General features: G+C 48.4%; 1 protein-coding gene across 8 annotated transcripts in view; it reads right to left on the reverse strand.

Moving 5' to 3' along the window:
* Positions 1-12900, reverse strand: part of WDFY2 (WD repeat and FYVE domain containing 2) — a 146667-nt gene that overhangs the window by 39671 nt on the left and 94096 nt on the right. For all 8 annotated transcript variants that reach the window (XR_007356501.2, XM_048848918.2, XM_048848961.2 and 5 more), the window contains 3 exons: positions 11264-11365; positions 9250-9380; positions 7832-7940 (listed from right to left, as the gene is read on the reverse strand). Coding sequence is in view for 7 of the 8 variants with exons in the window: in XM_048848918.2 (XP_048704875.1) it covers positions 7832-7940; positions 9250-9380; positions 11264-11365 (342 nt within the window). In the remaining variant the exon portion in view is untranslated. The remainder of the gene's footprint in view (positions 1-7831; positions 7941-9249; positions 9381-11263; positions 11366-12900) is intronic.

Genomic DNA, 12900 nt, shown 5'->3' on the forward strand with positions numbered 1-12900 from the left:
AACTTGACAGAAGAGAGGGCCAGGCCCTGATTCTTCAGGAGGAGCAGGTAATTCCAAGAGAAGAGACTGCTGCGCTGGGCATCACAAAATGGGAAAGAGATGGCCAGCCCTCTGTGGAGATAGAGGTGGTTAGGGACTATTTAGAAAAGCTGGACATGCACAAGTCCATGGGGCCGGACGAGTTGCATCCGAGAGTGCTGAAGGAATTGGCGGCTGTGGTTGCAGAGCCATTGGCCATTATCTTTGAAAACTCGTGGCGAACGGGGGAAGTCCCGGATGACTGGAAAAAGGCTAATGTAGTGCCAATCTTTAAAAAAGGGAAGAAGGAGGATCCTGGGAACTACAGGCCAGTCAGCCTCACCTCAGTCCCTGGAAAAATCATGGAGCAGGTCCTCAAAGAATCAATCCTGAAGCACTTGCATGAGAGGAAAGTGATCAGGAACAGCCAGCATGGATTTACCAAGGGAAGGTCATGCCTGACTAATCTAATCGCCTTTTATGATGAGATTACTGGTTCTGTGGATGGAGGGAAAACAGTGGATGTATTGTTTCTTGACTTTAGCAAAGCTTTTGACACGGTCTCCCACAGTATTCTTGTCAGCAAGTTAAGGAAGTATGGGCTGGATGAATGCACTATAAGGTGGGTAGAAAGCTGGCTAGATTGTCGGGCTCAACGGGTAGTGATCAATGGCTCCATGTCTAGTTGGCAGCCAGTGTCAAGTGGAGTGCCCCAGGGGTCGGTCCTGGGGCCGGTTTTGTTCAATATCTTCATAAATGATCTGGAGGATGGTGTAGATTGCACTCTCAGCAAATTTGCGGATGATACTAAACTGGGAGGAGTGGTAAATATGCTGGAGGGGAGGGATAGGATACAGAAGGACCTAGACAAATTGGAGGATTGGGCCAAAAGAAATCTGATGAGGTTCAATAAGGATAAGTGCAGGGTCCTGCACTTAGGACGGAAGAATCCAATGCACCGCTACAGACTAGGGACCGAATGGCTAGGCAGCAGTTCTGCGGAAAAGGACCTAGGGGTGACAGTGGATGAGAAGCTGGATATGAGTCAGCAGTGTGCCCTTGTTGCCAAGAAGGCCAATGGCATTTTGGGATGTATAAGTAGGGGCATAGCGAGCAGATCGAGGGACGTGATCGTTCCCCTCTATTCAACATTGGTGAGGCCTCATCTGGAGTACTGTGTCCAGTTTTGGGCCCCACACTACAAGAAGGATGTGGATAAATTGGAGAGAGTCCAGCGAAGGGCAACAAAAATGATTAGGGGTCTAGAACACATGACTTATGAGGAGAGGCTGAGGGAGCTGGGATTGTTTAGTCTGCAGAAGAGAAGAATGAGGGGGGATTTGATAGCTGCTTTCAACTACCTGAAAGGGGGTTCCAAAGAGGATGGCTCTAGACTGTTCTCAATGGTAGCAGATGACAGAACGAGGAGTAATGGTCTCAAGTTGCAGTGGGGGAGGTTTAGATTGGATATTAGGAAAAACTTTTTCACTATGAGGGTGGTGAAACACTGGAATGCGTTACCTAGGGAGGTGGTAGAATCTCCTTCCTTAGAGGTTTTTAAGGTCAGGCTTGACAAAGCCCTGGCTGGGATGATTTAACTGGGAATTGGTCCTGCTTCGAGCAGGGGGTTGGACTAGATGACCTTCTGGGGTCCCTTCCAACCCTGATATTCTATGATTCTAAGAGCACGCTGGGGAGACGCTATGTTCAGATGCCCAATGGAAGAACCTCGTCCACTTCACCAGGTAAGTTGCTATAGTGGAGGGTTTTCTACTTCCCCAAAGGACCTGTTGCATCACCCTGGAGCAGGCTCGCTCCTCTGGGTTCAACCATGCAGCATCCACGCTGTGAGGTGGAGGAAGGAGAGGTTGGGGTGCAGGAGGTGACTGTGGTCTTGCAAAAGAAGGTCCAGGAGGTCGCCCCGGGTGGGGGGGGGGAATGGAGGGGAGCTACTGCCAGATCCAACAGTGTGCCGAATTAATGCTGGTGTGGCCATGCTGGTGTGATCATAATGACTCGAGCCTTGTCCCTCTTGATTTTTGACAGGACTCTGCTGACAAGTGGGATGGGCAGGAATGCATACATCAGGACCCCCGACCAGGATAGGAGAAAGGTGCCTGGGAAAGCAAGGCCAAGGCCCTGCAGGGAGCAAAACTGATGACATTTCTTGTTCTGTCTGGTGGTGAACAGGTCCCACTTAGGGAGTTCCCCACCTCTGGAAGAGCATCTGGACCACTTCTGAGTGGAGCGACCCCTTGTGGTGAGAAAAAGACCTGCTGAGGCGATCTGCCAGCATGTTCCTGATGCTGGGAAGCTGATAGGCATCTAGGTGGACTGCATGCGGGATGCAGAAATGCCATGGGTGGAGTGCCTCTTAACAGGGTTTCAGAGTGGTAGCCATGTTAGTCTGCATCAGCAAAAACAACAAGGAGTCGTTGTGGCATCTTAGAGACTAACAAATTCATTTGGGCATAACCTTTCATGGGCTAGAACCCACTTCATTGGATGCATGGAGAGAAAATACAGGAGCAGATATAAATACATGAGGGGTTGCTTTACCAAGTGTGCCGTCAGTCTAACAAGATAAATCAATTAACAGCAGGATATCAAGGGAGGAAAAATAACTTTTGAAGTGTTAAGAGCGTGGTCCATTACAGACAGTTGACAAGAAGGTGTGAGTAACAGTAGGGAGAAATTAGTATTGCGGAAGTTAAGTTTAGGTTTTGTAATGACCCAACCACTCCCAGTCTCTAGTCAGGCCTAATCTGATGGCATCCAGTTTGCAAAGTAATTCCAGTTCTGCAGCTTCACGCTGGAGTCGGTTTTTGAAGTTTTTTTGTTGAAGAATTGCCACTTTTAGGTCTGTTATTGAGTGACCAGAGAGATTGAAGTGTTCTCCTACTGTTTTTTGAATGTTATGATTCCTGATATCAGATTTGTATCCATTTATTCTTTTGCGTAGAGACTGTCCAGTTTGGCCAATGTACATGGTAGAGGGGCATTGCTGGCACATGATGGCATATATCACATTGGTAGATGTGCAGGTGAATGAGCCCTTGATGGTGTGGCTGATGTGGTTAGCTCCTACAATGGTGTCCCTTGAATAGATATGTGGACAGAGTTGGCACCAGGGTTTATAGCAGGGTTTGGTTCCTGGGTTGGTGTTTTTGTTGTGTGGTGTGTAGTTGCTGGTAAGTATTTGCTTCAGGTTGGGAGGCTGTCTGTAAGCGAGGTCTGGCCTGTTTCCCAAGGTCTGTGAGAGTGAGGGATCATCCTTCAGGATAGGTTGCAGATCCTTGATCATGCGCTGGAGAAGTTTTAGTTGGGGGCTGTAGGTGACGGCTAGTGGCGTTCTGTTACTTTCTTTGTTGGGCCTGTCCTGTAGTAGGTGACTTCTGGGTATTCTTCTGTCTCTGTAACTCTGTTTCTTCACTTCACCAGGTAGGTATTGCAGTTTTAAGAACGCTTGATAGAGATTCTGTAGGTGTTTGTCTCTGTCTGAGGGATCGGAGCAACTGAGGTTGTATCTTAGAGCTTGGCTATAGACAATGGATCGTATGATGTGGTCTGGATAAAAGCCAGAGGCATGTAGGTAAGTATAGCAGTCAGTAGGTTTCTGGTATAGGGTGGTGTTTATGTGACCATCGCTTATTAGCAATGTAGTGTCTAGGAAGCGAACCTCTTGTGTGGACTGGTCCAGGCTGAGGGTGACGGTAGTATGGAAATTGCTGAAATCTTGGTGGAATTCCTCAAGGGCCTCCTTCCCGTGGGTCCAGATGATGAAGATGTCATCAGTGTAGTAGAGTACGGGCAAGTAGAGTAGGGGTGAGTTAGACTGACCTCACACTTGGTAACGCAACCCCCCCATGTATTTATATCTGCTCCTGTATTTTCACTCCATGTATCCGATGAAGTGGGTTCTAGCCCACGAAAGCTTATGCCCAAATGAATTTGTTAGTCTCTAAAGTGCCACAAGGACTTCTTGTTGTTTTTGCCTCTTAACAGAGGGCAGATGAGCATGCTCCCCCTTGCCTGTTGATGTAAAACATCAAGGCCGTATTTTCCATCAGCACTTAAACCATTCGGCCGGTTAACTGCGGGAGAAAAACCCCGCAGGCTAGGCGAACCGCCCTGAGTTCTTTGACATTTATATGCAACATCATCGCCTCTGTGGACCATGTACCTTGCGTCTGCATTGCGCCGAGGTGTGCTCCCCAGCTGAGGTCTGAGGCATCCGATATCAGCGACACCGAAGGATGCGGGCTATTGAACGGGATCCATCGAGGACCATTCTGGGGTTAGTCCACCGTTGCAACATGGTGAGTACCTCTGGTGGGATGGTGGTAACCTTATCCAGGTGATCCCTGGACAGGGCATAGACCATAGCCAGCCATTGCTGGAGGGGCTGCATCCGGAGCATCGCATGGCGGACGACATACGGGCATGTCGCCATGTGGCCCAGCAGCCATAGGCAGACCCTGGCAGTCATGAGAGGGAACGCAGAGACTCCAGCGACGAGGTCTCTCATCATCTGGAACCTGTCGTCTGGCAGAAACGCCTTTGCCCTGGTGGAGTTGAGGACTGCCCGGATAAACGCTATTCTTTCTACAGGGACTAATGTTGATTTTTCCTTGTTTATCAACAGGCCCAGTCTCCTGCATGTGTTCAGCAGTATCACGACCGTGTCCTGGACCTGGGACCAGGAGTGACACTTGACCAGCCAATTGTTGAGGTACAGGTAGATCAGGATACCCCGACACCTGGGTAAGCCAAGTCTTTCAGCCTGTTTAGCTTATCGTCTGTTTTCTCCCCAAACAGAGCTTGACCATCAAAGGGGAGGTCCTAGATGGACTGTTGGACCTCCATCGACAAGCCCGAGGATGGCAGCCATGCCGCCCTCTTCATCGTTATGGCTGAAGCCATGGTTCACGTTGCAGAATCAGCTGCATCCGAGGCTGCCTGCAGTGCCGCCGTTGACACTCCCTGCCCCTCTACCAGGATGGCCTGGGACTCTTCTCTGTGGTTCTCCAGGAAGGAATAGGCAAATTTGGCCATCAATTGCCAAATATTGAAATCATAGCAGCCCAATAGGGCCTGATGATTCACCACCCTCAGCTGCAGACTTGACGACAAATAAACCTTTTCTCCCAAAAAGGTCCAATTTCTTTACCTCTTTATTTTTGTGAGTAGCCCGCAGTTGTTCCAGGTTCTCCTGCTCGTTGACTGCAGACACTACTAACGAGTTTGGGGAAGGGTGGGTATAAGGATATTCATGCCCTCTTGCAGGCACATAGTACTTTCACTCCGCACGCTTGGAAATAGGGGGTAGCGATGAGTGAGTCTGCCAGAGGGCCTTGGTAATTTTTGCCACCCCTTCACGTACTGGCAGGGTGACTCTAGCTGAGGCTTCTGAGCTGAGGAAGTTGCATAGGGTGTCCGAGGGCTCCTCTAGCCCCTCTGTCTCTAGCCCCTCTGTCTCTAGCCCCATGTTCGAGACTACTCTCCTCAAAAGCTCCTGATGAGCTTTGGTGTCATCCGGGGGGACGGTAGGTGGGGGTCCCATGATGGCCTCATCGGGGATGAGAAAGTGAATGCAGATACAGCAGGAGTCACTGCCTCCGTGCCCTGCTTGGCATGGCCTTCTTCTCCTGTCTGTTGCACCTGGGAGGGTCCCATGCCCGGGGGCCTCCATCTCAGGTGGGCAGGAGACTGTGGCAGAGGGTGTCGGAGACTCCCGACACTGACTTATGCTCTTGTGGTGGCTGTGTGAACCCCCCCGGGTTCCAATGGTGCCATGGCATGGGCCATTGATCTTGGGGCAACAATAGTGCTGGCGGTGCCAATGGAGGACCTTGCCCTGCCTGCAGGGGTTCTTAGTCCGACTCCGAGCCAGGGATGGAGGGCCATGTTCTGGAGACTGGGACCACAACAACGCCGACCAGGCCTCTCAGTCCTGGCTGCATACACTGCCACGCTCCGAGTGGGATCTGTACATGGGTGACAATGCGCTGCGTTGAGATCCCGGTGACCGGCGTCAGCGTTCAGAGGATCCACAATGATACCCCGGTGATCCATGCCGAATGCTTCCCGACTGGTGCCGGTCCACAGAGCGGGAGCAAGAACGTGACTGACGCCGCGATGACGAGAGTTGACGCTGGTATGGTGACCTCTGACTATAGGCCAGTGACCAGTACTGAGAGTCCCGATGGAGGCTTCCACTGGAGTGGCGTCGATACGAAGGCGAGCGACGCTCCTGGTACCGGGGATGAACGTGCCTCAGTAGGTCAGCATCAGGCGCCAGAGGTATGATGTATACAGCCCGCAGAGCGATGGCCGGAGTCCAGAGACTGGCGCCAAGGGCTCCAATTGGTAGGTACCCCTACGTCCAAGGTGTGGTGGCTCTGCACAGGCGAGCACTGGTGGGACACTCCCTGAGGTGGCGAGTGGTGCCACACTGACGGGGATCGAGATGGTGGTCCAAAGGCAAGCTTACCCCTTGATTTGGGAGCTGTCATCACCTTTGTGGGCAGCACCGGCAGGGACAAGATATCCTGCGCCACCTGCAGGGCCTCCGGGGTGGACAGCATTGCCAGGTGCTGGACTCCCATGCCACTGTCCAGAGTGGCCGGCGCATCCCGGGATAGGCTAATCTGCACAACTGAAGCCGGGGCTTGACTCCCACTTGGAGGCGATGAGCTGCCCTTCATGGGTCTAGGCTTGCCTCCTGCCTTCTCCTTGCCCTTGCAAGCAAGCGACCGACCTCTCCTGGTCTTCCTCTTTTTACTGGGCGGTGCCAGGGAGGTGGATTGCCGTCTGACAACAGTACCTACAGGGTGCTCCATACAGACAGCATGGTACTGATCTCGGCTGTTCCCGTGTTGGTGTCAGTGCTGACTCCATAAGGAGTACGTCCAATAGAAAGGTTTGCAACGAACAGTTCTACAGAAGAAAAGGTTTGCTGAAGCAAAGGAACGTTCCAGCACAGTCACTGGTGGGAAGAAGGCACTGAGGGCGGGAGGAGACAGTGGTGCCCCTTATACTGTGGCAAACACGTGCCATTCCAGGGGGTGCCAGAGCTGGTCCCCTACAGATACCAGTGAGGGGAAAAACTTCCGGCACCAGTGCATGTGACGAGTACACACACCTAATATGGAATGAACATGAACAAGCACTCCGAGAAGAAACTGGCATTTCAGATTAGTCTTGCACATTATTTTCTTATCAACTCCCTTGTTAGTATGAGTACTACAATAGATAGCATATGTTTGAAATAATATTGTCCTTACTCAGCTGGAAAGGCACAAAGGAACTTACTGACTTATATGTAAAATTAGTCAGTTAAAAAACAGTGTCCCAGCCAGCCTGGTGGATACCACGCACAGAATGACCAGTTTAATCTGAAACAATCTTCTCATCCTCTGCGATGCCGGCAGCAAGACAAGGCCAGACACTTATGAGAGAGGAGAACGTGTTGCATCAACACAGCTTTCTGATCGACAGGGTGACAATCGAGAATTTTTGTACCAACTCCCTGATTGAACAATTCCATTGTAGAGGGCACCTGCTTGTGAAAGGCAGGCACAACTCCCAATGGAAGGGCATTGATGATCCATACTGGGCAGAAACAATCTCTGAATGGCTGTGAAAAATATCTGGTGAGAAACAGCAGTGTATGATGAAAGCCTAGAGATTCCCTAGACCATGAGTCTGTTATTGACAAGAAAGGGGGACTTAGACCTGAAATCATGTGGGAGGAAGAAGGGACATGGAAAAAAAGACAGAAAATGAACTAAAGCAGTCTCCTTAGTCCTACCTTAATAATCTTGTCTGTCCCGGAAGTCAATAACCATCCCCTGGTTGCGTCAAAGTGTACATGGACAATGTTGTGCTTACTGTCATGGAAAGTGGCTGTGGGTGCACGTCTAAAGAAGATCAAAGATCAAGAGTCAAGGAGACAGCGTCTGCACTATTGTCCTGAACTATTCACAAAGGAAGAAATGAGAATTTGAACACTAATGTAAGGAACTGATTTTCTTCAGTGACTCAACTTAATTACTGAGTGAGAGAAGATGGCTTCATGGTCTCTCTATGGCTATGTCTACACAGCACACCACTAGTGGTGGCATGTAGCTACACGCCGCAGTGAAAGGTGGGCTGCTCCCATGCTGTGGTGTGAAGCTACATGTGTCAGTGAAAGGCTCTGGCAGAGCTGCTGCTGCGGCGACTGGAGCCTTTCCTTGCTACCAGAGTCTTCCATGTGATAGGGAAGCAGCGGGATGCTACGCTGCTGGTTTTAGTGGTGTAGAGGGGGCAGGCACTGCTTGGGAGTGTAGAGAGCTGTGGAGGGCACATACCCACAGGGTTCAGGGGTCTTTACTCATCTAAGCAGTGCCTCCCCATCTACACTGCTATTTATACCTTGCTAGGGATGTGTGCAGTGTATGTACTCTGCATGCCACCATAAGGACCATGCAGTACAGACACAGCCTATGAAGGATTGTAGTTCCCTGGAATTACAGGTTTTCCTTCAGAGATACAAAAATCTCCCAACACTCCATTTCTGGGAGCATCCCCAGATATAAGACAGATGTGTACCACAAGTCCTGGTATTCCAAACAGCAGGACACTGCATCAAGTTACACACAAGAAAGAGAAATTAGGAGCTATTTAAATGAATTCCTCTGGCCGCCAGAACGTTTTTGCTGCTCTTTCCTGAACTCCCTCCAAACTGAAAAGGAGTACTTGTGGCACCTTAGAGACTAACCAATTTATTTGAGCATGAGCTTTCGTGAGCTACAGCTCACTTCATCAGATGTTTACCGTCTGATGAAGTGAGCTGTAGCTCACGAAAGCTCATGCTCAAATAAACTGGTTAGTCTCTAAGGTGCCACAAGTACTCCTTTTCTTTTTGCGAATACAGACTAACACGGCTGTTCCTCTGATCCCTCCAAACTGTCTCTCTTTCTAGTAATGAGGTATGCAGAACTGAACACAGCAAATGAAGCACAAGAACACTATAGTCATATAAAGGAGGATACTAATTCCCAGCTCTACACATAGCTATGGAGGCTGATGGCCTGACCTCTTAAAGGAGAAAGCACTTTGCACAGCTCTGTGACACTCCCATCTGGTTGACTCTGAGCAGAGTGCAGTACAGGGGAGTACACCTTGAGGAGTTCTGTAACTCATTAAGCCTCCTCTGAGGCAACTGGGCTCATTGTTTAGACTTACTCCTCATCCGTTATCGATTCATGACAGGTATCGCAGACTCTCACTTCAAACTCAAATCCCATCAGAGGTATGGAGGAGCGCTTAGAGCTGCATTTGCCACACACTGCTTTCCCACACTTCCGGCAGTGATGCTGAAAGAGGCAAGCCGAAAAAGGATTGGTTAGAATGGACAAAGCAAAGCACAGCAGTGATCTCCTCTTAACTTCACCCATTCGCCTCAGCAGAACTTACCTGGGGCCAAAGCAAATTCTCTGAACCCCCAATCGGGGCAGAAGGAGAAAAAGCTGAATAGTAGGAAAAAACTAGTCTCAATTTTGCATTTCATTACCTTTCACTAACAACTACATCAGCTAAGCACCTGGCGTAAGCCAACTATCGATGGCCAAATGGGGGCAGTGTGGCCTAGTTGACAGAGCACCGAAATGGGACTAGAGAGCTGGGTTCTGGTCCCGCCTCTGCCTCCGGCCTGCTGGGTGACCTTGGCCAAATCGCTTCCTCTATACCCATTTCACAGACGGGGAAGTGAGGCACAGGGATTCTGACCTTTTTAGAGCACTTTGAGAGTGGTGGATGAAAAGAGCTACATAAGAGCTAGTTATATTATTATGTGGTGAATTTCGATCACAGCTATTTTACTTACTTTAGTCTGTATCACTAGCTAGACTAAACATCTTTGGGGAACCATTTCTCAGCCTGGTGTTTTGACCAGGCAAAAATCTTCTGACTGGATATTCTCTTTTGTGCGTGGGGTGCAGGGGGAAAAGAGTATTCTCATTAGTGTGTGGGCGAATCAATGCATGCAAGGCACATCAGTGTTACGAGAATTGCCTGTGTATCATTAGGAGACTACTATCTTTTTATCAGTATTATACAATTACCTTCAGGACACTGGGCAAATCCTTCTGCCTCTTCAAATATGATCTCAGATACGAACACACATGCAAATATACATTCCTGACAGGCAGCTCAATGTGGTCCCTTTTGCCACTTTTTCAGTCTCAACAAAAGGAGCAGCAATACTTCACGCAAAGCAAACCAGAGTAGGATCTCACACACTGAGCTGGGCTCTGGGATCATACATTAGGATTATAGGGGACAGCGAGTTTCCCCTCCCTGCTGGCTTTGTAATACTGGAACGCTGCATTGGTTACTGTTGGAGCGCCAGATTACATCTCAGTATTAAACTGAATGCCTGACATTGCCCATGTAAACACTGTCCATCTAAAATCAAGTGAGCAGATTCTCCTCAGCTTTTTTACAATCCTTTCTAATAAAACAGGCCTGGAAACGCCTTTGGCAATTTTCAGAGTAACAGCCGTGTTAGTCTGTATTTGCAAAAAGAAAAGGAGTACTTGTGGCACCTTAGAGACTAACCAATTTATTTGAGCATAAGCTTTCGTGAGCTACGAAAGCTTATGCTCAAATAAATTGGTTAGTCTCTAAGGTGCCACAAGTACTCCTTTTCTTTTTGCCTTTGGCAATGTGACAATTGCTACCTAACACTGTCCATTTTTCTCACACTGCAAACTGTAGACCAGTTTTGCTAATAACTCTGGGCAGTTGGAATAGCAATTATGGACATTTGCCTCGGAATGGAAAGCAATGACCTTTTTAGTCGACTATTATACTGGTTCCATCAGTATCTTCAGAAGTGAGATTTGGGCCACGTTTGTTTGTACAGAATATTCTTGTTGATATTAAATGAGATTAATGTGGCTAAACCCACATGCAACTCAAAATTTACGCAAGCCAATGTACAATATGTATTTTCTATAGAAATGGATTGCAAAAAGTGCTTCTGTTTGTGAGGGCCAAGATATTCACCCATCACCAGGCCTTTGCCTGCCCATTCCCCCTCTTTTGGCATGAGGGTAGCTAAATGCCTTTAATCACCAAGCAGCCAACAGAAAAGTTAAACAAGTTTCTATATATCTGAAAAGTGTTAAAATATGTCATTGAACTACCAGATACAGTGTTCTCTTAAATTATTCCATCAATACAAAACAGAACAAACCTGTCTAAGGCCTATTTTCTTACTGTCCCACATCTGTTTAAAATTCCAGAAGAAAGGCTGGTCACACTTTTGACAGGAATCACTGTCCAACCACTCTGGTGTCTGTAACACACAAAAGGGTTATGATAAATAGGCAGAAAAGCTTCAGGTAGGAATTCAACAGCAGAACAAGCCGTGTGGCTTCTACTGCAATAATTAAAACAGCGGTATGCTGAACCTGTCTAGAAAAACACTTTTTCAGCCGAAGGTGCACTGGGGAAAAAAAAAAAAAAAAAATGGAAGTGTGCCCCAAGATGTATTTTGCTGTGTTCTGAAAGTTCACACAGGAGGAACGTTTCACACCATAAAGTAGGACTCTATTCTGAAAAAAAGGCCAACATTTGACAAAAACATGGATGCTTAAAGTCAGATGCCTGAAATGAATGGTGTGATCCTGAGTACTCACAACTAGCTCCACTGAAAGTTGCAGGTACTTGGCACTCCTGAGACTCAGACCAGGGCTCCTGAAACTCTCCCTGGACCCACTTGTGGGTGGTCAGCACTACTTAGAACCAGGTCATTTATTTTTAGGTGCCTAAACATCCAACGTTTGAAAATGTTGCTCAATCTTTTTGATTGTAATTGGTTTTTCTGAACCTCCTGCCGTCAGACTGTTGTGTTTCAAGTCACACGTGTGGGGGTGGCAGGCAGATCCTGAACAAGCCTGAACAAAAAGAAAGTTGGCTCTATCCTACTTTTACATTTATATACTAAAGTTAGCATTTATTTCTAAAATCTTGTATTTTCTAATGCAGTTTGATCTAATGCTATGCTCATCATGCTGTGAGTGAAGTGGGTAAGAATTACTCCTGGGGGAATTCTGCGTCACTGCGCAAGGCAGAATTTTGTCGAGATTAATGTTGTGTGCGCAGAACACTTTCCCCACCACAGAAATGGGCTGCAGAAATGTTGGCGACCACTAGTGGCGACTGGACCTGGCAGAGTTCAGCTCGCAAACAGAAGACAAGGCCAGGGGGAGGGGGAGGGAACTGGAAGGTTCCCCCCAGGTGCCATTCCCAGCATGCCCTGAAGGAAGGAGACAGTGTGCAGGAAACTCAGTGCAACCCCAGGACCCAGCGTCAGGCTGTTTCTCCCTCTGGATCCCTGGGCTCTAGGAGGGTAGGGGGTGTGATTGTCTGGGCCGAAGAGCCCCCCGCATGGGCTCTGTGTGGGAGGGGGTAGAGAAACAAGAACATAGGGGTTTCTTTAACTCTATTCCTGGGGGATTTTTGTGTATGTCTGTATTGTTATAGACAGAGTTGCTGACAGGTATTTTGAAAAAATTACAAAAATAATTGTAACCGGCATGATTATGTAGTGTTATTTTGACAAATATAATTGGCAGAATTTTTAATTTTTTGGTGCAAAATTCCCCCAGGAGAAACCTCAGTAAAGACTATCCTCAATAGACTGTCACCCTCACCCAAGCCCCAGCGTGAGGAGTGATGATGAGGACTCAATTCTCTACTGGGAGGGGAAGTCTGGTAAACTAATGCTTCCCTGGACCCCGTTTTGCTATCATGCCCCCTGCTGGCAGAAGACAACAGGGAAACAACTAAGTGATAGCAGCTGTATTAGCAGGGGCCTGAGCTCTTCAG

The sequence above is a fragment of the Caretta caretta genome, chromosome 1 (genome assembly GCF_965140235.1).
Source record: "Caretta caretta isolate rCarCar2 chromosome 1, rCarCar1.hap1, whole genome shotgun sequence".
Taxonomy (NCBI): Eukaryota; Metazoa; Chordata; order Testudines; family Cheloniidae; genus Caretta; species Caretta caretta.